General features: G+C 43.2%; 1 protein-coding gene across 1 annotated transcript in view; it reads right to left on the bottom strand.

Moving 5' to 3' along the window:
- The window catches only part of LOC109869941 (ubiquitin carboxyl-terminal hydrolase 31-like), a 69,509-nt gene that overhangs the window by 21,985 nt on the left and 19,948 nt on the right, over nt 1-27,576 (bottom strand). Inside the window, exons 2-13 of the mRNA XM_031804568.1 lie at nt 12,195-12,332; nt 11,479-11,564; nt 11,178-11,270; nt 10,792-10,927; nt 9,695-9,795; nt 8,749-8,768; nt 7,960-8,121; nt 7,698-7,798; nt 5,938-6,032; nt 5,584-5,661; nt 4,079-4,208; nt 3,884-4,003 (exon numbers count right to left, since the gene is read on the bottom strand). Of these exons, the coding sequence (XP_031660428.1) occupies nt 3,884-4,003; nt 4,079-4,208; nt 5,584-5,661; nt 5,938-6,032; nt 7,698-7,798; nt 7,960-8,121; nt 8,749-8,768; nt 9,695-9,795; nt 10,792-10,927; nt 11,178-11,270; nt 11,479-11,564; nt 12,195-12,332 (1,260 nt within the window). The remainder of the gene's footprint in view (nt 1-3,883; nt 4,004-4,078; nt 4,209-5,583; nt 5,662-5,937; nt 6,033-7,697; nt 7,799-7,959; nt 8,122-8,748; nt 8,769-9,694; nt 9,796-10,791; nt 10,928-11,177; nt 11,271-11,478; nt 11,565-12,194; nt 12,333-27,576) is intronic.

Here is a 27,576-nt window from a genome sequence, read left to right as displayed (position 1 = left end):
TTGGCCCCAGTGATGTACTGGGCCGTTCTCACTACCCTCTGTAGTGCCTTGCGCTCAGATGCCGAGCAGTTGCCATACCAGGCGGTGATGCAACTAGTCAGGATGCTCTCGATGCTGCAGCTGTAGAACTTTTTGAGGATCTGGGGACCCATGTTAAATCTTTTCAGTCTCCTGAGGGTGGAAAGGTGTTGTCGTGTCCTCTTCACAGCTGTCTTGGTGAGTTTGGACCATGATAATTCATTGGTGGTGGACACATGTCAATTTGAAACTCTCAACCCGCTCCACTACAGCAGTGTCGATGTTCGGCCTGCCTTTTCCTGTAGTCCACGCTCAGCTCCTTTGTCTTGCTCACATTGAGGGAGAGGTTGTTGTCCTGGACCCACACTGCCAGGTCTCTGACCTCCTCCCTGTAGGCTCCTCCCTGTAAGTTGTGTCATTAGGAAACTTAATGACGGTGTTGGAGTCGTGTTTCGCCATGCAGTCGTGGGTGAACAGGGAGTACAGTAGGTGACTAAGTACACACCCCTGAGGGGCCCCAGCGTTGAGGATGAGCGTGGCAGACATGTTGTTACCTACCCTTACCACCTGGGGGTGGCCCTTCAGGAAGTCCAGGATCCAGTTTCAGAGGGAGGTGTTTAATCCCAGGGTCCTTAGCTTAGTGATGAACTTGGTGAGCACTATGGTGTTGAACGCTGAGCTGTAGTCAATGAATAGCATTCTCACATAAGTGTTCCTTTTGTCCAGGTGGGAAAGGGCAGTTTGGAGTGCGATTGAGATTGCATCATCTGTGGATCTGTTGGGACAGTATGCAAATTGGAGTGGGTCTAGGATATCCGGGAGGATGCTGTTGATGTGAGCCATGACCAGCCTTTCAAAGCACTTCATGGCTACCGACGTGAGTGCTACGGGGCGGTAATAATTCTAGGCAGGTTACCTTCGCTTCCTTGGGCACAGGGACTATGGTGGTCTGCTTGAAACATGTAGGTATTACAGGTCAGTGAGAGGTTGAAAATGTCAGTGTAGACACTTGTCATTTGGTACGCGCATGCCTTGAGTGCACGTCATGGTAAGCCGTCTGGCCCTGCAGCTTTGTGAATGTTGACCTGTTTAAAGGTCTTGCTCACATCGGCTACCAAGAGCGTTATCACAAAGTCGTCCAGAACAACTGGTAGTCTCGTGCATGCTTCAGTGTTGCTTGCCTCGAAGCGAGCATTAAAAGGCATTTAGCTTGTCTGGTAGACTCACGTCACTGGGCAGCTCGAATCTGGGATGTGTGTGGAGTAAAGGTGGTCTAGAGTTTTTTCCCTCTGGTTGCACATGTGACATGCTGGTAAAAATTGGGTAAAACTGAATTTAAGTTTGCCTACATTAAGTCCCCGGCCACTAGGAGCGCCGCTTCTGGATGAGCATTTTCTTCTTTGCTTTTGGCCTTATAGAGTTGGTTGAGTGAGCTCTTAGTGCCAGCATCGGTCTGTGGTGGTAAATAGATGGCTACGAACAATATAGATGAGAACTCTCTTGGTAGGTAGTGTGGTCTATAGCTTATCATAAAGTAGAATACCTCAGGTGAGCAATACCTTGAGACTTCTTTAATATTAGACATTGTGCACCAGCTGATATTGACAAATACACACACACCCCCACCCCTCATCTTACCAGACGTAGCTTCTCTGTTCTGCCAGTGCATGGAAAATCCCACCAGCTCTGTATTTTCTGTGTCGTTGTTTAGCCATGACTCGGTGAAACATAAGATATATTACAGTTTTTAATGTCCTGTTGGTAGAATAATCTTGTTTTCCAATGATTGCACGTTAGCCAATAGAACGGATGGCAGTGGAAGCCTACGAATTCTCAGAAGGCAGCCCGACCTCCACCCCCTTTTTCTACATATTTTCATCACGCAAATGACGGGGATTTGGGCAGTATATCCTTCCCGTTAGACTCGTTAAAAAAATATTTATCTTCCAGGTCGAGCTAAGTAATCGCTGTTCTGATGTCCAGAAGTTACTTTCGGTCATAAGAGACGGTAGATGCAACATTATGTACAAAATAAGTTTAAAAAGTAGGTTACAAACAACGCAAAAGAATGAACAAAATAGCAGTTGGTTAGGAGCAAGTAAAACGTCAGCCATCCCCTCCGGCGCCATTATACGAAAAGCCTCCTTCAAGACGATTGGAAAAGCATTCCAGGTGAAGCCTGTTGAGAGAATGCAAAGCTGTCATCAGCTGTCATCAAGGCAAAGGGTGGCTATTTGTAGAATATAAAATATATTTGGATTTGTTTAACACTTTTTTGGTTACTATTTCATAGTTTTGATGTCTTCACTATTATTCAAAAATGTAGAAAATAGTAAAAATAAAGAAAAACCCTTGAATGAGTAGGTGTTCTAAAACTTTTGACCGGTAATGTATATGTATAAAGGAAGAGAAGCTTATGCCTAACCTCAGAGAGATATGATGGTGGCATGCTACGACACCAACATGCATTTCCTTGTTAGAGATCTACTGCGTCTGCTACAGAGGTTTATACAACGGGTGAGTCTAATCCTGAATGATAATTGGTTTAAACTGCATTCCAGCAGTGTCTATTCCACAAGTTACCACCAGCTAAATCTATGATGTTAAAATGCCTATTTACTCTGTTCCATCTGACTGCGCAATCCCCTGTCTCATCAGCTCAGCCAGGCAATTTATAAACTTGATCTCCACTATAAAAAGTGTCTCGACATTATCGCATATTTCTATTAGACTAACATTTTATTTTATTTTCAGCGGAGATTGTATAAACCTTGCTGTCTATTTCGCCGACATTTGCAACATTGTTTCAATATTCAAATTCGATCTCCAGATGTCCAATAGTAATGAATGTCTTGGGGCTTTTCCCAGCCAGTCGAAATCATGAATCAGCATAATTTGTATGGATATATACAAAGAACTATCAATAGAAAACAGGTCAAACGAAACAAAGTGCAGCTAGTTTGCAGTCTTTCCAGCTTCAATTTAAAGTGATTGGGTAAGCTGTGTTGTTGGCTAGTTCCTCTGAAACAGTGTCCTGACGAGAGAGCACATTTTCTACGCCAGACCAAATCGCTCATCATTAGCTCATTGTTATGGGTGTATTCAAATAAATGTCCCTAGAAAACAACTTAAACAAATGCAAACGCAGCTGCACTGTTTGACGTGACTGTAAGTTAGCCATAGTTGGCTAGGTAGCAAGCAAGGGATAAGAACGTTGCCAGCCAGTACGGCAATGGAACCTTTAGAACGAACGACTGGGTCGTGTTCATAGATACAGAACAAAAAGACTGAACCTCTGGCAACTCAACCAATAGAACGAATTACCATTTTGTGGAAGGATGAATTATGAATGAATTGAATTCATCAAAATAAAGTTTTAAATGAAAATATGTAAATCAATATTTGAATATTTTGGTAACCCGTTGTATAAAAGCAATAATGCCCTCGAAGCCGGTGTTTGGAGGATATATTGGCACAGTTTGACAACACCAATATATCTTCCAAACACCAGCTTCTCTGGCATTATCACATAATTAGACGTACAAAAGTAGGGTTATTCGTACATTTTCAACAAATATTTTGAATAAAGAGAAGCATTATATTGTTAGACTACAGGAATAACTCTGGTAGGCCTGAAACATTCTTCCATTCTAAAGTTCAACTGTCGGTGTCAGTTGGAGAGCCGTGGATCACTGCCTTCAAATCATAGGCCTGCAGTAGCTAAAGCTTAATAACGGTCATACCATACCAAACGTTTCTAAACCTAATTAGTGTACTATCCAAAGTAAGTCAAGCCATTGTTTATAGGGAAAATACGAGCAGTAGTTGTATGAATGATGTTGATGTATAGTGCAGTGCCCTGTACCTGTCTGAAGCGTTTGAGGTGGAGTATGAGGATGTCAGGCAGGGTCAAGAGGCTCAACTTGATGCTGCCCTGCTGTAGCTGCTTGCAGTGTGGACAGCGCCAGGCATCATCTGGAGCTAGCTGAAACACACAGAGCAGAGCTCTCAAACACACACACATAAATTAATGTGCACACGCGTGCACACACACACACACCTGTTCCTCTCTGGTGTAGAGCTGAAAGCACTGGGCGAGGGAGCATGACTGAGGCTGCAGGTGTCCGTCTTTCTGTTGGCGTACACTCTCAGCATCTGGGATGTACTCATCCTCAGTGCGCTTGAACAGACTGTAGTCAGACACAGCAAATAAACAGCACAAGTCAACACAGAGGTCACACAACAAGCTTCAAAGGAAAACCATGAAAGTCATATTAAATTGTATTGACAAACAGAAACAAGGAAAACTTCAGAGACCTGAGTCACAACAATGGCTTTGAATTTACATTCTCGTCAAACAGAAAAATATTTTTTCTTTAAGTATGAATGTCTGCTAGTCATTGCTGAATGTGTGCACTGTATCAAGGTGAAAGAGGTGAGCATCTTTCCCTCCCAGCATAGTGGGTTTTGCCCAGGGGTTGGAACCGGTTCAGGGAAGAGAACTGAGAACCGAAAAATGTACATTTTTGGAAGAACATAAACAGAACCTGGAACGAAAGTGATCTATACTGTTCAGAGCAGAGAAGAATGGATTAACTTTTCCAATGCTCGTTACAGATACTAAGTATCACATTTCACATTGGATTTATTAACTACAAAAAGGTAAGAAGTATTTTAAATGTTTTGTATTTTACCCCCTTTTTCTCCCCAATTTCGAACTTGCCTCATCGCTGCAACTCCCCAACAGGCTCGGGAGGCGAAGGTCGAGTCATGCGTCTTCCGAAACATGACCCGCCAAACCACGCTTCTTAATACCGCCTGCTTAACCCGGAAGGCAGCCGCACCAATGTGTTGGAGGAAACACCGTTCACCTGACGACCGAGGTCAGCCTGCAGGCGCCTGGCCCGCCATAAGGAGTCGCAAGAGCGCAATGAGCCAAGTAAAGCCCCCCCCGGCCCAACCCTCCCCTAACCCAGACGATGCTGGGCCAATTGTGCGCTGCCCAATGGGCCTCCCGATCACAGCCGGTTGTGATACAGCCCGGGATCGAACCATGGACTGTAGTGATGCCTCTAGCACTGCAATGCAATGCCTTTGACCGCTGTGGCACCCGGGAGGCCCTGGTACGCTGTATTTTTAATTCTGGTGCAGCACAAACATTCATAGTTCCTCCATAGAAGCCACTCCTCCGTAGGGAGCGTATAATTCAGATAATGCATGTCATAAGACGCACTGCGCTTCAAGCCAACTGTCCTCCGGCACCCTCTCTCGCACTCTCCCCACCCGCAAAATGTCTGTCACGTCTCTCGCCCTAGCTACACTTGTCTATCCATCGCACAAGTAAACTATTAGCCCTCTGCATAGCAAGCTGCTCTATTCGCACTGACTGGTGTAGTCATTAACTGAGCTAAATGTAAAAAATAAATACAAATGCTTTCACAGGTAAAAAAAAAACGAACTTTATTTTGATGTTTTTGTTGGGGGGGGGGGGGGGGGGGTCTGTTCAGAACAAAACGAGCGGGAAATTATTTTGGTTCCAACCTGTTTTTTCCCCATTACACTTACTAGTCTTTTGTCTCTTTGTCCCACTCAACCACAATCTTGACATGTGGGGGGCCTCCCGGACCACAAGATTTGTACGCTCTGCAGACAAACAGTGGATCAATAGGAAGTCAATGCAACATTACCTTTGAGCCCTATGACAGCTCAATGTGGAAAACAGGGCATGCCACGTATTGAACAACAACCCAGAAGGTTTAGAACATTTCAAAAATCATGGAAGGTTTGAACAAAAGGATAAACACACTGAAAGATTGAACACGTCATTGAATGTTTGACCACAAGGCTAACGGTAACATTTGCTAATAGTCCTCTATCTGTGAGAGACAAGGTCCCTCTGGTGGCAGTGGGTGACATTACCTCTCCACATAGGGGTGGCATAGTGGTTGCTCCTCTTGAGGTAAGAGATAAGTTATTCCAACCACCCCCACTACACGCAAGCTGAAGGGCCCAACCTGAAGGATGGCAATAAGTTTAGTTACACCTTTACATGTGTGTGTTGTGTTATGTCTGTGTGGATAGCCTGCACATACAGTGAGGGAAAAAATTATTTGATCCTCTGCTGATTTTGTACATTTGCCCACTGACGACAAAATGATCAGTCTATATTTTTAATGTTAGGTTTATTTGAACAGAGAGAGAGAATAACAACAAAAATCCAGAAAAACGCATGTCAAAAATGTTATAAATTGATTTGCATTTTAATGAGGGAAATAAGTATTTGACCCCCTGCAAATCATGACTTGGAAAAACCGTTGTTGGCAATCACAGTGGTCAGACGTTTCTTGTAGTTGGCCACCAGGTTTGCACACATCTCAGGAGGGATTTTGTCCCACTCCTCTTTGCAGATCTTCTCCAAGTCATTGAGGTTGAGGCTGACGTTTGGCAACTCGAACCCTCAGCTCCCTGCACAGATTTTCTATGGGGTTAAGGTCTGGAGACTGGCTAGGCCACTCCAGGACCTTAATGTGCTTCTTCTTGAGTCACTCCTTTGTTGCCTTGGCCGTGTGTTTTGGGTCATTGTCATGCTGGAATACCCATCCACGACCCATTTTCAATGCCCTGGCTGAAGGAAGGAGGTTCTCACCCAAGATTTGACGGTACATGGCCCCATCCATCGTCCCTTTTATGCGGTGAAGTTGTCCTGTCCCCTTAGCAGAAAAACACCCCCAAAGCATAATGTTTCCACCTCCATGTTTGACGGTGGGGATGGTGCTCTTGGGGTCATAGGCAGCATTCCTCCTCCTCCAAACACGGCGAGTTGATGCCAAAAAGCTCCATTTTGGTCTCATCTGACCACAACACCTTCACCCAGTTGTCCTCTGAATCATTCAGATGTTCATTGGCAAACATCAGACGGGCATGTATATGTGCTTTCTTGAGCAGGGGGACCTTGGGGGCGCTGCAGGATTTCAGTCCTTCACGGCGTAGTGTGTTACCAATTGTTTTCTTGGTGACTATGGTCCCAGCTGCCTTGAGATCATTGACAAGATCCTCCCGTGTAGTTCTGGGCTGATTCCTCACCGTTCTCATGATTATTGCAACTCCACGAGGTGAGATCTTGCATGGAGCCCCAGGCCGAGGGAGATTGACAGTTCTTTTGTGTTTCTTCCATTTGCGAATAATCGCACCAACTGTTGTCACCTTCTCACGAAGCTGCTTGGCGATGGTCTTGTAGCCCATTCCAGCCTTGTGTAGGTCTACAATATTGTCCCTGACATCCTAGGAGAGCTCTTGTGTCTTGGCCATGGTGGAGAGTTTGGAATCTGATTGATTGATTGCTTCTGTGGACAGGTGTCTTTTATACAGGTAACAAACTGAGATTAGGAGAACTCCCTTTAAGAGTGTGCTCCTAATCTCAGCTCGTTTCCTGTATAAAAGACACCTGGGAGCCAGAAATCTTTCTGATTGAGAGGGGGTCAAATACTTATTTCCCTCATTAAAATGCAAATCAATTTATAACATTTTTGACATGCGTTTTTCTGAATTTTGTTGTTGTTATTCTGTTTCTCACTGTTCAAATAAACCTGCCATTAAAATTATAGACTGATCATTTCTTTGTCAGTGGGCAAACGTACAGAATCAACAGGGGATCAAATACATTTTTCCCCTCACTGTACCTGGACAAAGACCTCAGGATGCAAAAGGTGGAGCATCTTCTCCAGGATCTCCTTCTGCAGAACGTCCCAGGTGACCGTCCTCTCTAGATACAGCACAAAGGTTGACCAAACCTGGAATCGTCATAGACAAGGTAAAGAACATGATTTTCCACATCTAACATAACTATATCAAATTAGTTTTAATCTACACTATATGAACATGCTCCGGAGATCTTATCATCCTGGTGCTATTTTTGAATGTTGAATTTTGAAATCTTGAGTTGTTTCGTGTACCTGCGTCCCTGCTGTCCAGCGCAAGCTCTATTACACACAAGCAAAATAATCTTGTCATCCCCGCTGTTCTTATTGGGGCTCGGAGGGGGAATCCTGTTGTTGTCTGTCCCATACTTTATGTTGTTCTGGTTCAGATTAGCATGGGGACTTCCTGAAACACATTACAGTATATAAATGTATACACAGCACTAGATGAACAAACTTTGAGTTCTATATCGAACATATCTAAGCCTGGGTTAAAGTAATTGAAAAGATACAAATTTGCTGTTAATCATTTGCAATATGTCTGATTCTGGAATACGGACGCATATCCATATACCCATTTTTTATTGATCTCATTGAACATTTTCCAAAAGACACTGCATACGAATCAGTGAGGGTGAACATTATATTTACAAAAGTATGTGGACACCCCTTCAAATGAGTGCATTTGGCTATTTCAGCCACAGCCGTTGCTGACAGGTGTATAGAATAGAGCACACAGCCATGCAATCTCCATAGACAAACATTGGCAGTAGAATGGCCTTACTGAAGAGCTCAGTGACTTTCAACGTGTCACCATCATAGGAGGCCACCTTTCCAACAAGTCAGTTCTTCAAATTTCTGCCCTGCTAGAGCTGCCCCAGTCAACTGTAAGTGCTGTTGTTGTGAAATGGAAAAGTATCGGAGCAACAACGTCTCAGCCGCGAAGTGATAGGCCACACAAGCTCACAGAACGGGACCGCAGAGTGCTGAAATGCATAGAACGTAAAAATCTGTCCTCGGTTTCAACCCTTACTACAGAGTTCCAAACTGCCTCTGGAAGCAACGTCCGCACAAGAACGGTTAGTCGGGAGCTTCATGAAATGGGTTTCTATGGCCGAGCAGCCACTCACAAGCCTAAGATCACCATGCGCAATGCCAATCATCGGTTCGAGTGGTGTAAAGCTTGCCGTCATTGGACTCTGGAGCAGTGGAAAAGCGTTCTCTGGAGTGATGAATCACACTTCACCATCTGGCAGTCCGACAGAAGAATCTGGCTTTGGCAGACGCCAAGAGAAAGCTATCTGCCCGAATGCATAGTGCCAACTGTAAAGTTTGGTGGAGGAATGATCCGGTGATGTTTTTCATGGTTTGGGCTAGGCCCCTTAGTTTCAGTGAAGGGAAATCTTAATGCTACAGCATACAAATGACATTCTGGATGATTCTGTGCTTCCAACTTTGTGGCAACAATTTGGGGAAGGCCCTTTCCTGTTTCAGCATGAACGTGCACAAAGCGAGGTCCATACAGAAATGGTTTGTCGAGATCTGTGTGGAAGAACATGACTGGCCTGCACAGAGCCCTGACCTCAACCCCATCAAACACCTTTGGGATGAATTGTAATGCTGACTGCGAGCCAGGCCTAATTGCCCAACATCAGTGCCCTACCTCAATAATGCTCTTGTGGCTGAATGGAAGCAAGACCCCGCAGGTTCCAACATCTAGTGGAAAGCCTTCCCAGAAGAGTGGAGGCTGTTATAGCAGCAAAGGGGAACCAACTCCATATTAATGCCCATGATTTTGGAATTAGATGATTTAGATTTTTGGTCATGTAGTATAGGTAATGACATCCGGATTAGACATGATTTCCAATGAAATCCTATGTTAATCTATTTGTAATCTAATCTACACTCTTAATACGGCCTGGAGCTAATACAACATACAGCTAAACTGATTTACGTGGAATCAAAACCTGAAGTCATACCTCGCAAATATGGAGTCACTCGCTTGAATGATCTCAAGGTCGTCATCGTCATCACAAAAGGAGTGGTGAAAGCCATCTGAGTACATTTCAGTAAGGACAATCTGCACACACATATGGATCATTAACAGGGATCTTATTCAATTCTACAAATACTTGGGCCTCTCGTAACTAAGTGAATAAATGTTTCGTTTGTTTTCTGTATTTTGCACACATGGCAGCTAAAACTGAATTGTGTATACAAAAGCACAGCAAACTACAACATATACAAAACAGCAACATTTTAACACAGTACGGAAGTTAGGGAATGGAAAGATGCATGATGGATCAAGGATAGAAGCAGTTATGAAGGCACTGAAAGCGGAGGAACTTCAGGCATAGATGGTCACAGAGCAGGGAGCCAATCAGAGTCAGACAGTCAGGTCAGAGGCCTCAGCAGCGCACCTCACTGTCCCCAACGTCTGTGCTCCGGACTTTTTTAACATGAGGTGTGTGTGGATGACGCATATTAAATTCATACGCATTGAAAAGTAAAAAGGTTATTACACAGTAACTCAGGATCTGTACACAGTAGTGGACCATATAAAATAGGATGAGCAAACAACATCACATGATCTGAGCCTCCCATGACACTGGAGGACACCTCAAACACAAACAGGGAATTGTTTAAAACTGAGACAATCGATTTCTCTGTAATGACAAGGGCCTTTAGTCCCATCATTGGCTGAACTTGCTTCAAACACAAACACACATCCGACTTCAATAACACATGAAACATGACTACAACTTCAATAACACATGAAACATGACTACAACTTCAATTGCTCAAGTTTGGAATTGAATAGTTTTGACATTTTATGTTTCAGTCTGAATAGGGGTGAAGGTTGCTTTTTAGAAGGGTGGGCATTTTCATTCATTGCAGACTTGTTTCCGATCAGTTAATCTGTATACAAAACAGTTTGAGCCTCAATTTCGAGGATATTGGACTTGGTACCTGCTCAGAGGGTATTTTGGTCTCCTGGGCCACAGCCTTTCTCAGTCTAGACACAGTGCTGGAGAGAGGCACCGCCACACCCACTGTCATACATTGGACTTGGTACCTGTTCAGAGGGTATTTTGGTCTCCTGGGCCACAGCCTTTCTCAGTCTAGACACAGTACTGGAGAGAGGCACCGCCACACCCACTGTCATACAGTGGGAACACTTCCCCTGGTACACTACCGTAACATACAGGGGCCTGGGAGGGACACACAGAACAATTGAGTGGTCTTCCTCAGGCTTTGAGGAACAACCATCTCATCCTGCATCTACATTTTTTAGCGGTTTGTCTGCGGCATCCTTCTGTCTATCACTGCCATGTTTGACACTCTTGTAAGTTGAGGTGAAATACAGCAGAACAAGATCCGGTCTTTCTCCAATTTGTATTGGGGTATACCGCTCTCTGTGTATAAGACATGGCCTTACCAAGATATTAGATATCTTCTTACCGAGTGGTTGGTACAGGGATGGGCAGTGAGATGCAGCGGAAAGGGTCAAAGGTGTTGCTCTGTTTCTGGCAGTGAGGGTAAGTCAGCGAGGATCTGTTTGTGTGGAGACTTGTCACTTAACTTCAAACCGCATTGTCTCAATGTAAAAGCTATATCAACAACAAGTCCAACGTTAGTGGTCAAATTAGCATTAGAAAATTGTCTAGCTCACTTGCAGTCTACTGTACGGGTCTATCTATAGTAACTGTATTCTGTAAGAGTGCAGTGGGGTGTCAATCAGAAGATAATTTTGGAGAGTCACCTGTATTGAGCCTGAAATAGCTCTTGTACGAAGGAGCCAGCAACTGGTAATGAGGATCCTTCGGGGACATTTTCATCCTCCAGAGGCTACAGAGACAGCAAGTCGACAGATGACACAGTCAGGAGAGACACAACATACATTAACACCGAAGTTAGTCAAGAGATAAATACCTAAGAGGCCACATTAACACCCAAACAGAGTAACTGGGGTGTAAACAATACAACAAAGTAAACACAATCAGGTAATTGACAGTTAAGGGAGATACAGCCCAGACAACACAGCTGTCTGTTCAGAACAAACAGGTACCAATCCACAGTCCACACTCTTGGTAAAAAAAAGGGGTCATCTAAAACCTAAAATGGGTCTTCTGTCCCCATAGGAGAACCCTTGAAGAATCTTTTTTGGATCTAGGTAGAACCCTTTTGGTTCCAAGTATAATTATTTTGGGTTCCACGAAGGACCCTTTCCACAGAGGGTTCTACCTGGAACAAAAAGAGTTATCCTATGGTGACAGATGAAGAAATCCTTTTGGAACCCTTTTTTCAAAGAGTAGAAGCTTCATAACCAAAACAGTCAGGACATGAAGGACAATAGGCAGCGATGCTACCAGACATGGCAATAGGCTATATCTAATATCATTCAACTGTCTGAGATCAAATCCTCAGCTTGTAACTGATGGAATGAACAAAAGTGTGCCCCAACGAAATTTGAGTTACCTTCCTGGGTGGTCTGCTGCCGGGCAGGACGATGTTGTTGAGGTCCTCGTGAACTCTGTCCAGCAGCCACAGGAGGAACTCCTGTGCATCGTGCTGGGCGTTGCCCCGGACCTGCAGGGCCCTCTTCGACACGACATTCTGGAGCACAAAAATTAAATGGTAAGAGTTAAGGGTTATAAGTTAATATCAGACTTTAAAAAAAAATAGCCATCTAAAATGATTTTAAGTCTTCAAATTTATAAATTTATTTTATTTAACTAGGCAAGTCAGTTAAGAACAAATTCTTATTTACAATGACGGCCTACCAAAAGGCCTCCTGCGGGGACGTGGGCTGGGTTAAAAATAAAAAGCACAATATAAATATAGGACAAAACACATCACAACAAGAGAGACAACACAACACTACATAAATAGAGACCTAAGACAACAACATAGCAAGGCAGCAACACATGACAACACAGCATGGTAGCAACACCACATGGTAGAAGCACAAAACAAGATAAACATTATTGGACACAGACAACAGCACAAAGGGCAAGAAGGTAGAGACAACAATACATCACACAAAGCAGCCACAACTGTCACTAAGAGTTTCCATGATTGAGTCTTTGAATGAAGACATGGAGGTCAAACGGACCAGTTTGAGTGTTTGTTGTAGCTCGTTCCAGTCGCTGGCTGCAACGAACTGAAAAGAGGAGCGACCCAGGGATGTGTGTGCTTTGGGGACCTTTAACAGAATGTGACTGGCAGAACGGGTGTTGTATGTGGAGGATGAGGGCTGCAGTAGATATCTCAGATGGGGAGGAGTGAGGAGTGAGCATCAACCAGTGAGTCGTGCGATGGGTATACAGAGATGACCAGTTCACAGAGGAGTATAGAGTTCAGTGATGTGTCCTTATAAGGAGCATTGGTGGCAAATCTGATGGCCGAATGGTAAAGAGGCACCCTTGGCACCCTTACCTGCCGATCTATAAATGATGTCTCCGTAATCTAGCATGGGTAGGATGGTCATCTGAATCAGGGTTAGTTTGGCAGCTGGGGTGAAAGCGGAGCGATTACAATAGAGGAAACCACTAGATTTAACTTTAGCCTGCAGCTTTGATATGTGCTGAGAGAAGTACAGTGCACTGTCGAGCCATACTCCCAAGTACTGGTATGAGGTGACTACCTCAAGCTCTAAACCCTCAGAGGTAGTAATAAACACATGTGGGGGAGAGGGGCTTTCTTCTTACTTCCGCATTACTTTTGTTTTGGAGGTGTTCAGAACAAGGTTATGGGTAGAGAAAGCTTGTTGGACAGTAAGAAATCTTTGTTGTAGAGCATTTAACACAAAATCAGGGGAGGGGCCAGCTTAGTATAAGACTGTATCATCTGCATATCGATGAGAGGGCTTCCTACTGCCTGAGCTATGTTGTTGATATAAATTGAGAAGAGCGTGGGGCCTGGGATCGAGCTTTGGTGTACTCCCTTTGTGGCAGGCAGTGGCGGAGATAGCAGATGTTCGGATACACTGTACTCTTTGATAGAAATAGTTAGCAAACCAGCCCAAAGACCCCTCAGAGACACCAATACTGCCTATCCGGCCCACAACAATGGAATGGTCTACCGTATCAAAAGCTTTGGCCATGTCAATAAAAATAGCTGTACAATATTGCTTAAAATCAAGGGCAATGGTGAGATCATTGAAGACCTTTAAGGTTGCAGTGAACACATCCTTAACCTGAGCGAAAACCATATTGCATACCCAAGAGAACACTATAGACATCAAGAAAGCCAGTCAGTTGATTATTTACAAGTTATTCCATGACTTTTGATAAACAGGGCAAAATAGAAATAGGCCTATAACAGTTAGGATCAGCTTGATCTCCCCCTTTAAATAAAGGGTGAACCGTGGCTGTCTTCCAAGCAATGGGAACCTCCTCAGAGAGTAGAGACAGGTTGAAAAGGTCAGAGATAGGCTTGGCGATGATAGGGGCAGCAAACTTAAAGAAGAAAGGATCTGAACCATCTGACCCAGATGTTTTTTTGGGGTCAAGTTTAAGGAGCTCCTTTAGCACCTCAGACTCAGTGACCGCCTGCAGGGAGAAACTTTATAGCGGTGCAGGGGGAAAAGAAGGAGAAGCATCGGGGATAGTCGCATTAGAAGGGGTTGTAGATTAGGAAATGTTGGATGGGCAAGGAGCCATGGCTGAGTCAAATAGGAATCCTGACTTAATGAAGTGGTGATTAAAGAGCTCAGCCATGTGCTTCTTGTCAGTAACAACCATATCATCAACTTTAAGGGACATCGGCAGCTGTGAGGAGGAGGGTTTATTCTCCAGGTCTTTAACCATTTTCCAGAACTTCTTGGGGTTAGACCCACATAGAGAACTGCTCCTTAAAGTAACTACCTTTGGCCTTCCGGATAGCCTGAGTGCACTTATTTCTCATTTGCCTGAACGAGAGCCAGTCTGCGTGTGCCGAGCCTTTAACCAAATGCAATTGAGTTTGAGTTTATTTTAATTTTTACAGGGACAGTGCACATTAATCAACATTTCAGTAAAAGTGCCGGTTTTAGCCAACCGGCTAATTTTCAACCGCAGTCCCTGGGCAGGTTATTAAAAACAATTACAATATAGACAATAGCAACATAGAACAAGCAAGACATAGCATACAGACAGAGCAACATAGGACAAGCAAGACGTAGCATACAGACAGAGCAGCATAAAACAAATTGCAGCAAGACAAAATTCATAAAAGCAACAAAGTGTTTCCACACCTCACAAGCTACAGACAACATGGAGTGGCAACACACAGCTAGGGACCATGTTCACAAATCTGATTGACCTTTAGCCATGTCTTCAAGCATTTTGTGAAAGTGTGATATGTGGTGCAGTTATGTGTGTCTGATGGCACCTCAATTCTTGAGGTGGAGTAACTCTGCAAGATCACGGTCAAACCAGGGGCTGAACCGGTTTTTAATTCTCACTTTCTTGATTGTTTATTAACAATACCACTGAAAATATTTAAAAAATAAAGTCCAAACGTCTTCGACAGAGGGGATCAAGCTGATTCTATACCATTTTACAGAGGCCAGTTCAAGTTTTTTTTGCAAGCGTCCTTGACAAATCAGGACAGGTCGTTTCACTGAGCAGCCATTATGAACACAGGCTGTAAAACAGTGATCACTAAGGTCATTACAGAAAACACCAGACTGATACCTATCAGGATATCAGTCTTTTCTAGGTGTTTGGAGTCAACCCTTGTGGGATTGGTAATAATCTGAGAAAGATTTAGGGAGTCCCATTGCATGTCCCTGTTTAGATCACCTAGCAGGACAAATTCAGATTTAGTGTAAGGGTCCAGGAGAGAGCTGAGGACAGGTAGGGTACAGGCCGGTGCTGATGGAGGACGATAACACCCAGCAACAGTCAACAAAGAGCTATTTGAAAGTTTAATGCTTAAAACCAGCAAAGAATTGGGGCTAGCAACAGTAGGCGGGCCAGGGTGTACATGCACATTTCCAGATATCATTAGCAGTAATACAATCAGGGCACAGCATAGGACAGTGCTGTGCTGATTTATGACATCTGAATGTGCATCAGATGGCAACAAGATCATATTGTACAGCAATTTCATCAGGTAACATGAATACAAAGCCGGCAAGAGGTGGTTAGAATAGGATGGGAGGCCAAAAGTCTGTGTAACCAATAGAGAGTCAGGAGTGTGGGAACAAACATAACCTGTCCCACGGTTGGGTAAAGAATGCTTGTAGTCAACAAAATATGCAGGAGTCATGAGGCAAATAGCAAAATGCACAAGAACAAATGTAACATATAATGACTTGGGGCTCGCCATTGTAAGTTCAGAGTCACTAGCATCAACAGTGCATGTGTGCTGGAGGCGGGCGAATGCTCGGGAAAGCAGGGGATGTGGGGGGGGTACCTGTACCAGACAGGGGGAGACAGACCAGAGTAGACGGTGAACAGATCGCCAGGTAGAATCCAAGCAGCAGTGCAGCAGACAGGGGGAGACAGACCAGAGTAGATGGTGAACAGATCGCCAGGTGGAATCCAAGCAGCAGTGCAGCAGACAGGGGGAGTAGGCGTCACACCCACTTGGGAGAAGCCTTTATTTCTGGAGGCAGATTTCCTGTAGAAAATGCCAGTGGATGGTCTTTGAACAGCTGGAGGGGGCTTCAAAGACTCCTGCCACATTACTCTACACCTTAGTGCTAATTGAATTTGTATCTGGTCTGTTCTTGCAAGCCTGGGAGCCTTAACTAAGCATTCAGTCCCCATAAAATAAATCATTGTAATGTACTTTATTTTAATTTTTGTATTTTTTTTCTTGGCTTTCAAAATAGCATCAGATCAAACACTACTCACTCAGTTCCAGGTTGGGATGGTGTCCTCAGGTCTCTGCTGTTTGTTTGCTAGAGCGCCCTCTGTATAGCTTGGAACAATAAAACCTTGGAAGTAGTAATCTCTCCAGTTAATTTTGATCAAAATTGCTGTAGAGTTGAAGCAAACCAAAATGCTGGTTGGAAAAGGCAGTATCGCAACATTGTGACGAGAGAAAAAAAGAACTCTGAAAAGACATTCAGAAAATGACACTTTAATAGCTGGGTGAGTGACAGGTTTAGTCATTGGAGGACACCCCAGTGCATAGTGACAAAGCCATCATTCCAGGCCAATCAAATGTGACACAAGGTCAATGATGCAACCAGAAGACTGAGCACTGTTCCTCCCAGTAAATCCCAGGGGGAAACTCTTCTCATGTTCAAACCATGAGCACTGTTCCTCCCAGTAAATCCCAGGGGGAAACTCTTCTCATGTTCAAACCATTAGCACTGTTCCTCCCAGTAAATCCCAGGGGGAAACTCTTCTCATGGTCAAACCATGAGCACTGTTCCTCCCAATAAATCCCAGAGGGAAACTCTTCTCATGTTCAAACCATGAGCACTGTTCCTCCCAGTAAATCCCAGAGGGAAACTCTTCATGGTCAAACCATGAGCACTGGAGCCCCCAGCAGTGAAATGCAATAAAAGAGCAAGCAGTCAACCCAAAGCCTCTGTGTTCATATTAAAGGGGAAATGTACAGTAGGTCTAAGATGTGCACTGTATCATTGTATGCCACAGTAAATATTTATTCAGAAAAATAACTTTAGTAAAATGGAGGTTGAGTGCTATTGAGTTCTGGTAAGCTTGTTTAACACATCTGCATAATCTGCCTATGGTATTTAAGTGTAGTGCAGTATATACAGTGTTGTCTATCCTTGACCAGCAGATGGTGGTGTCATGGTGTTGGAGCCACGGGAGGCCGAGGATTACTTTGTGTACAGGTGCCTGGATGATGAGGAAGGGAAGGCTTTCTTGGTGCTGTGATGTGTGTGTGATTGTCCCAGATCCCAGTTGTCGGTTGTCCAGCGCTTGAACCAGAAATGGAGAGGAGAGCGGGTATGATGTTCAGGGAGGCGGCAAGGCCCTGGGGTCAATAGAATTCCCCACTGCACCGGAGTCCACTAGAGTTATAGATATACCAAGGGACAGCCAGCAAGTGAAATCGGTTCTTAAAAAGGGTTTGGTGTAGAGTGATGGAATACTCACACATAATCCAGGAGACGGATGATCATATTGCCTTCCCTCTGCTCTAGTGGCTCCTGGGTTGGGACATAGTGGACACCGCTGGATGCTGCCACTGTACGGAAGGTGAGGGTGTATTCAGCAGCGGTCTGGTCCTCCTGCCTTAGTTGAAGTAGGCGCTCAACCCCCTCTCTGCCCTCCGGTGGATGATCGAAGACTCCTCTGAACAGAGCCATGAACCTACCATAGGAACCCAGCTCCTCCCCTCTCCCAGATGGCCGTTGCCCATTCCAACGCCAACCTGGTCAGCAGGGAAATAACTGTGGCAACTTTGGACCTGTTGGTGGTGGGGGCTCCCATCTGATGAGTAAAATAGAGGAAGCACTGGAGGAGGAAGCTACGGCATTTCTCTGAGAGGGGAAAATGGGCATCGCTGACCTGGGTGGACTGCTGAATGGGCTGTGGTGCTAGCTCGCTGGGTTGACTCATGGTAGAGGATTCTCCGCTCATTGGCGGTGACGCTCCTTGAAGAAGATCTAGACATTGAAACACCTCATCCATCGCCATCCCCAGTTGCACCAACTGGTCGTGGCGTTGGCCAAGTAGGTCTCTCTGTTCGTAGTCCATCTGGAAGATGTCTCGGTTGGCCGCTGCTTCCATTTCATGAATAGGTAGTATTCTGTAACGGCGACGCAGGGAGTCAGGAAGCAGGTGTAGTCGGTGAGTTTAACAGGAGTAAAAACAAAAACAGGAGTAGCATCTAAACATGAAAACAGGAAACAATACTATCTAATGGGTGATACAATGGAGTGCTAGATAAAGGGGAAGTAATCAGGGAGCGATGAAGTCCAGGTGTGCCTCATGATGGGGCGCAGGTGTGTTGAATGATGGGTTGCCAGGATTGGTGGTTAAGTAGACCAGCAACGTCAGGCGCTGGTGCGGGGGAGCGGGAGTCGATGTGACAGATCCAGTAATCGCTGTAATGGAAAATAGATAGGGTTATCCCCTTGTGTATCTACTGTATTGTTAATGTCTCGTTAATGAGTTGTGAGTGATATCAAGTTTGGTTCTCAGGGGCGTGGCCTCAGACAGTAACTATATCCTGTCTGCCTCATATTCAACATAGCTGTGATAAGAAAAGGGTGTATACTCTATACCTTCTTCTGTCAATGGTGGGAACTCAAGTTAGCTCCAATACAATATGGCTATTGACTATCAGGCAATTTGATGATGCAACCTGGGAAAAGCATGAAGAAAATAGGTTTAAGAGTAGCCTAAACACGATATATTTTACATTTTAGCCCAGCTCAGAGATATTGTGACAAGGCCAACCGTCACCTTGTGCACTTACAGGCTTAAAAGGTACACTGAGAATACAACTGTAAATTTATTGTGCGAAATAAGTAAGAATCCAATTTTTCACTTTAAAGTGGATGCCAAACCAAAAACTTTGATTTCAGAGTCTAACAAACCAAAAAAACTCTATGCACAATGACTACTTTTAACAATTTACACAGAACATGTAGCAAAAACACATTTACTGGAAGAACTGCGCAGATACAAAGTTGGGTAAAAGAATTTTGGTAAAATCTCCCTGGTTTTTGTGTGACTACATTTTCCAAAAACTCTTAAATACCTGCTCCAAATTTAAACTCAAAGATATCTGCAGAAAGACTGGGGTGTCATCTATGATTTAAAATGGTTCTTGAACTCTAGTAAGTGAAGTGGATTTACAACCAGTAACAGATTTACAGTAATGTAATTACATCACAAGCTAAAACACTCGTCTCCCTCTACATCGGTCAGCTACATTGGTAACCAGGGTGGGATCCTTTCGATTTCCCTATGGGGCCTGGTCACACGAATGGTCATATAGAGAAGGGTGAATACTGAAGCATGCATTGATACCAGTTCTACAGTCTCTATCAGAGGACCAGGCTTTTGGCATATATACTAAAGCTCTCATTTCTGGACTGCAACATGGTAAGATTGTGCCCTCCTGGCACTTGATATACATTGATTGGTAGGTTACACTATATTTAGATACCTAAAATCAGGACAAAATAGGGTTTTTCTTTATATTTTACAATTTTCTATATTGTAGAATAATAGTGAAGACATAAAAACTATGAAATAACATATGGAATCATGTGGTAACCAAAAAAGTGTAAAATAAATTCTTCAAAGTAGCCACCCTTTGCCTTGATGACAGCTTTGCACAGGAGATTAGCTTAAATGGTTGACTTTGGGCACAAAAATGGTCGAACTGTTCCTCTTTCTCAATTTTAAACAGAAATGGGTTGTGTCTTTAGTGGTTCATCTGTGTGTCATTCTGGTCATGCACGCTGCAACCGACAAAGCTAGTTGTTAGCTAAGCTAGTTACTGTAACTAGCCAGTATGTGTTGACGTCATTTTTGGAATGAAGCTGTAGAGATCGGTAAGAAACTTCTGTAGCCAAATATCTTATTCATCCATTTTCTTTTGTTTTTAAGCATTACAGTGCGTTCGGAAAGTATTCAGACCCCTTGACTTTTCCACATTGTGTTACGTAACAACAATATTCAAAAATGTATTAAATTCATATTTTTCCTCATCAATCTACACACACAATGACACCCATAATGACAAAGTGAAAACAGGTATTTAGAAATGTTTGCAAATGTATTACAAATAAAAAAGAAATATATTTACATAAGTATTCAGACCCTTTTCTATGAGACTCGAATTTTAGATCACGTGCATCCTGTTTCCATTGATCATCCTTGAGATGTTTCTACAACTTGATTGGAGTCCACCCGTGGTAAATTCAACTGATTGGACATGATTTGGAAAGGTTCACACCTGTCTGTATAAGGTCCCACAGTTGACAGTGTATGTCAGAGCAAAAACCAAGCCATGGAGGTAGAAGGAATTGTCTGTAGAGCTCCGAGACAGGATTGTGTCGAGGCACAGATCTGGGGAAGGGTACCAAAAATGTTATGCAGCATTGAAGGTCCCCATCATTTTCAAATGGAAGAAGTTTGGAACCAACAATACTCTTCCTAGAGCTGGCTGCCCAGCCAAACAGAGAAATCAGTGGAGAAGGGTCTTGGTCAGGGAGGTGAGCTGAGCAGCAACACTTCCCATCCAACCTGACAGAGCTAGTGAGGATCTGCAAAGAATGGGAGAACCTCACCAAACACAGGTGTGCTAAACTTGTGTCATACCCAAGAGGACTTGAGGCTGTATTCACTGCCAAAGGTGCTTATACAAAGTACTGAGTAAAGGGTCTGAATACTTGTGTTATTTCATGTTTAATTTTTTGCAACAAAAAAAATAAAGAACAGTTTTAGCTTTGTCATTGTGGGTAATTGTGTGTAGATTGATGGGGGGCGGAAACAATTGAAACCATTTTAGAATAAGGATGTAATGTAACAACATGTGGAAAGAGTCAAGGGGTCTGAAAACTTTCCAAATGCACTGTAAATGACCTGGTAGGGTGATGAATTGATCAGTTATATTGTTTAAAGCTGTTATTGACCAAAGTCGACCTTTATAGTAACTGTCCAGTGTTTCCAGATATTTATGAAAAATTTATGAAAAATTACCAAAAATGATTTACAATGTGAGTGAAATTGTTTCATCTCCCAAAAAAACGTAATTAAGTACAGCACCAGTCAAAGGTTTGGACACACCTACTCATTCCAGGGTTTTTCTTTATTTTTACTATTTTCTACATTGTAGAGTAATAGTGAAGACATAAAATATGAAATAACAAATACTTGCCTAGTAAAATAAAGGTAAAATAAAAAAATATATTAAAAAAATACCTAACCTTAACCTTTTGAGTTGTTTCTGTTTTCACCCTGTAACCACACAGAATTAACACCTCTAACCATGCAGAATGAATGTGTCAAAAATCTACATTCATCCATAATAAGGGAAATTCTGAAGTGTAACTGAGATCAGGTTGGTAGGTGTACCACAACAACAATTTTTTAAGTGTTTTTTCTCCAATTTATGCTTTGGCAACAAATATAAGTATAGGATGATTCAACAACATGATTTGGGTACATAGTATGTGAGCGGAGATGAAGTGGAGAATGCCGAATTTGACTGGAGCGAGATTCCCAAAGGCTGGAGTGTCTGCCTTCTTGTCCGCTCCAATATAACTCCAGTAGTGTTCCAGTAGAGCTCACTTCACGAGCTCAGGGCATGCTCAGGCCAGCATGCATTTATAGTCTACTTGTGTGCTGCTATAGCCCCTTGCTTTAGCTACTGTGAGGGAGTTTGCAAAATATTTTCACAGGTGCTAAATCAAGGTGACTTACAAAGATGAGGCACAAGAGAGGGAGTGTGGTGAATCAAGTGTGGAGAGGATGTCCTTCGCTGCTGGATGGCTCACCATCGCTGGAGTCTGAAGCCAGAAGAGCCCAACTCATGTTTCTAAAAACAAATTCTAATAATGAATTCAAAAGCACTAAGTCATTTTTCATTTAATTTGGATTTAATTCTAAGTAAGTCACAGTCTTTATGCGCAATTTATAGACTATAATGATTTCATACAACAAAATGTTGTTTAAATGCTGAGAGCTTTATGTCCCTACCAGCCTATTGTGTTGTACTCGCAAATGCTTCACAATGTATTTCTTTGTAGGCTATAGCCTTGAAATAATTTAAATACTATAGCCTAAAAAATGTATTTTTGTTAGGCTCCCTTGTCTGTCTTCTGACCTATTTAGAGTGTCTTTATGCTGTTTAATTTGACATTTGTTTGCTTCTTACATTCACCTTTTCATGTTTATTCAAATAGTTTTCATTAATCTTCTACATGGTTTGGTTTTAATACTTAAAAAACAATTGATAGGTCCAGGTAGTCACAACAATAGATGTGTTGGTTAAATTGTGATTTTAATGAATGGAGCGAACAAGGAGCGCCGGAGAGGTGAGAGAGATTAAAGTAGATGTGACGTGTCAAAATTTTGATTGATGACCCTATGTGAACCTATGTGAACTCTATGTGAACCCTATGTAGTGATGACGTGTGCATGTCTTCTGGTCAGGCAAGCCTGGTTAGGTGGGGGCTATGGGGTGAGTAAGGGTCCATTTGACAGGCCGTTAATGATTGATGACCCAAGCCTGATTTATGACCCTATGTAATGATTTATGACCCTATGTCATGTAGAAGGGTGCATGCCCAGGGGGGGTTGGTGGGGTTGAGTAAGTGACCATGTGTCAGGTCAACCTGTTACTGTTTCTCACGGTTTGGGGTGGTTAATGCCCCTTATAAAGCGCCTGAACAATACCTGTTTAAGACTGTACATGATAACCCCCCTGAATATTAAACAAAAATGACACCTATGCCAATTTTAGGGATGTTATGCTCGGCTTGTCATGAACCCAGTGACCAAAGCCTTGAAGAAGTTCTGTGTGAAGCTCCAGAATGTTTTAAAGGATTTTTGGGTACGAGTGAGGGCCACATGTCTTACATATTCCACCCGGAGGATTCTACGGTAAAGATATTCACAGACCGTGGACCCAAACCCCTTTATCCTGCAAAACCTGGGAGTTTTCCCCCGGCTCTGGGGATGAGAGAATGGCTAAACATCAGGCTGGCTCTTTGTAAAATTGAACAGGTCCTAAGTGTTACAAATGTGCCAGGATATGAGTTGGAAGAACAGGTCTGCGGCCGCAGTGATCTCAAGGCTCTAAGAATTGCTTCAATGGACTATAGCCCTGACAACAAAGTGACAATTTTAGCCTGTGACCTTTATGATAAGTATAATGCTACAAAGTCTGTCAATTCTCCTGTAGCTTCCAGAGCACGCAAACATGTAAACTTTTTTATTCCTGTGTTTAGTTTTAAATGGGTGGATTATCCAATTTTCATAACACTTATGAATAAGCTGGACATTCTCTTCCAAAATGGGGAACAGTTAAAGCGCTGGGCGAGGCTTTCCTTGAGACAGAGTCAAGACCAAAAGGCCCGACGGAGGATCTACCCCTGGAGTGAAAACTTACCAAGTGTTGATGGACCTAGCAAGAGAGCCTTGCCTTTTGAGGGTGAACTCGACACGGACAATGGCGGTTGGTTGCATAAGCTCCCAGGATCTGTAAGAAAGGCATCGTAAAATACCTTAAGAATGTAAGGATATAAAATGTATGTACTAAATATTTGAATGAAATAAATGGTTTTAAAATCAGAATCTCACCACGTTATGAACTCTCGCGTTTGTTCACTCTTAGCGCAGTCTGTCCCTGAGAAAAAACTTGCGGAAAAAGCCATGTGCGCGCGTATGTGCGTGAGGGAGTTTTCTGTAGTGGCTGTGTGTGTGTGTGTTTCAAAAACAGAAAAAGGGGGGGCGGGTTGTTTGTTAAAAAAAAATACCCTTGCATCTGCGCTCAAGGCGCTCTCTCTCTCTCTCTCTCTCTCTCTCTCTCTCTCTCTCTCTCTCTCTCTCTCTCTCTCTCTCTCTCTCTCTCTCTCTCTCTCTCTCTCTCTCTCTCTCTCTCTCTCTCTCTCTCTCTCTCTCTCTCTCTCTCTCTCTCTCTCTCTCTCTCTCTCTCTCTCTCTCTCTCTCTCTCTCTCTCTCTCTCTCTCTCTCTCTCTCTCTCTCTCTCTCTCTCTCTCTCTCTCTCTCTCTCTCTCTCTCTCTCTCTCTCTCTCTCTCTCTCTCTCTCTCTCTCTCTCTCTCTCTCTCTCTCTCTCTCTCTCTCTCTCTCTCTCTCTCTCTCTCTCTCTCTCTCTCTCTCTCTCTCTCTCTCTCTCTCTCTCTCTCTCTCTCTCTCTCTCTCTCTCTCTCTCTCTCTCTCTCTCTCTCTCTCTCTCTCTCTCTCTCTCTCTCTCTCTCTCTCTCTCTCTCTCTCTCTCTCTCTCTCTCTCTCTCTCTCTCTCTCTCTCTCTCTCTCTCTCTCTCTCTCTCTCTCTCTCTCTGCCTGGTGGGTCGTTTGAAACCAAGGTTTACACTAGCCTGCAAAACAGATGCCTACCCCCCAACAATAATATTGTGTCTTACGACTCCTAATCTTAAAGGCCTTTCATAAAACTATTTTTTAGGTGGGCTAAAAAGTCATTCATCCCAGCGATGTCGAGACCAACCCACCCCCTGCATCTAGGTGCTAGCACCCCGGAGATTTTAGAAGATCCAAAAGGATCCTAATGTTTAGACACACCCAATACCATGTGTTTGAAATGTGTCAAATATACCATGGGCGGGGGTATAGCCCGAAAAAAACGACAAACCCCAAATGCTATGTAAAAATCATTCAGGGGTTTTTCTCTAGGTCGTAGGGTACAAAAGCGCTAGAAACCAGGGGCAATGTTAGCAGCGTTTTAGTTCCGATGCAAACAGCACCTCCAGAAACTCCAAGAATCGTTATCGGACTGAAGCGTTAAAAAAGATAATCGGGGAAAACAGTCTAATGGATCTATCGCAAGGTGAGTTCTTGAAATAAATCTTTATTAGATTTGGTTGTTGTGGGGAATTGTTTGAAAAGCGTGGGATGTTATAGAAATATTAAACAATCATTAGGATCAGTATGCTTACCGTATAACAAGGCAATATTAGCTAAAGTGATTATAGCTTTAATATTGTCGAATGTTTTATAGATTCTGAAGCATTCACGCAGATACTCCGAGGTATAACTGAGCTCGAACCATCCAATGGGGCTCCGGAACAAAGTGCAGACAAACAAACGCCTACCCTGAATTGTAAACGTAAGTAAGCTCCAAGAATTCCATACATAAAAATATTTATACCTTAAAAACAAAAAGTGTGGGCATCTTATATTAAAAGTTATTTTATATGTTTACAGAGGACCTAAAGCCTAGAAGGTTAAACGAGGCCCTATGGAGCCTGAACGGTTTCTGCGAAGCATATGACTACGAGACAATTCTGCCCTACTCCCAGGATGTATTTACACAAAAGCAGCGAACAGAGACTTTAAACGGCAGGTCAACTCCCCTTGGCCAGGACAACGTTGTCCCCCATATTTCTAAACACCAAAGGATAATTAGTGCTCAGATCCACAGTTCCGCTTCACCCGAACAATTCTACTTGGCCGATATTCACGAGACGTCGTTCCAAGGACAAGGTATGAATCAATTATATATTATTATTTATATATATTATTATTTTAATATTTATATATATATATATTTTTTTTTATGCCGGAATATGTTAAAACAAGGCCTAATGCTGTTTTTTTTTTTTTTTATTTTTTTTTTCAGGCTCACCATCTACCGAACCTGCAGATGCTGTAATACAGGTTGAACAAAGACATCAGCCCCTGGTTTCAGAGCTTCTTCAGAACAGCCCTCGTCAAAAAAGCCGAGGTATTTAATTAATGTATTGTTAATATATAGGCTTATATCTGAAATGTATTTGGCATTTTTAACATATTTTAGGGTTAATAACCTATTTTTGTATGTATTATTTTTATTTCAGACTCCTCACCGGCTTATAAAGACAACGCACAAACATCGGAGGATGCCCAGACAAGCATCCCCGAGGAGGCTCCAAAGACACCAGTCAAGAAAACAGCGAAACCTGATGATTTCAAAGATTTAAATGACATTTCTGAGGTAGACGATTTGATGTTCTGTGAAGCTGCCAACCTTCTTGAATCGGCCCAATTCTGTGGGGGAAACAGCAGATTCTGAAATAGACCAAGAACGTTTTTTCAAAGCGTTTACCCTGGGTTTAAAATCACGAAAGGCTCTACTCCAGAGGCGCATGTGTATTCTACTCGAGCATCAATACAATCAGGATGTGTCATTCTGGCGTAGCGAGCTACCCCGTATGTTAAAAAACATTAGGGCTAAAACAAGCAAATACCGCCGTTAAAAAACACACATGTAAACACACACACACACACATCCTTAATTAGACAGATGGCGCCCCCTATAGACCAAAGTGAGACAATTGAAACCCTCTTAGCCATGATCCCTACAGAGCTCCAAGATATAGTTAACCATATGAATGATTCGGGGGTAATTGACATAATGACAATAGATGAAAATCTATTATCACAGATTCCCTCCGAACTCATAGACATTATTACACGTATGAATGAGTCAGGGCCTTCCGAGGAAAACATGTTAACACAGATTCCCGAAACCATCATATCTCTAATTACCCAGCTTAACGCGAGCCCTAGGTTTAATTCGGCCCCACAGACACCTCTAAGACAGCCTTTAACAACATTGTCCGAAGAGTCTGAAAGTCAATATGATGTTTTTGAACAGTTGGACAAATGTCTAGCAAATCTGGAGGGGGGCGGTCTTGAGATCAGTGTACAGAACGAGAGCGCTAGGTTTAATACGGCACCCCAGACACCTATAAATCAGCCTTTAACACCAATGTCCGAAGAGTCTGAAACCCAATACGATGTTTTTGAACAGTTGGACAATTGCCTAGCAAATCTGGAGGGGGGAGGTCTTGATCGAAGTGTACATGTTTTGCGTCGAAATAAATTCAGCAATATTGAGGTTCGCCAGTTTTTCAATTTCGCATGGGGGGGTCAGATTCGGGAATATGCTGTGTTTTACGTAATGCTTATGGACACTTTGAATGAACTGTTAGCTAGGATTAGAGATTATAGCGAACCTAGGGATCTCTTACAGTTGGAAATTTGTGGAGACAGTCTACAGAGCAAGGTATCGCTTATTTTACAGAATGGTGAAGCAGAGCTTGAACAATTTGTTAAACTGCTAGAACGCCTTGTTCAGTCAAATTTAAACGTGCTAGCAGATAGGACCCTCGAACTTGTAGTACAATTAGTACGACAACCACAAGGGGGCGGGGGTCAGAGACGAAAGCTCGAGAGTTTAATGCAG

This window comes from Oncorhynchus kisutch, linkage group LG25, assembly GCF_002021735.2.
Source record: "Oncorhynchus kisutch isolate 150728-3 linkage group LG25, Okis_V2, whole genome shotgun sequence".
NCBI classification, from domain to species: Eukaryota; Metazoa; Chordata; class Actinopteri; order Salmoniformes; family Salmonidae; genus Oncorhynchus; species Oncorhynchus kisutch.
This window is presented reverse-complemented; position numbering and strand designations above follow the sequence as displayed.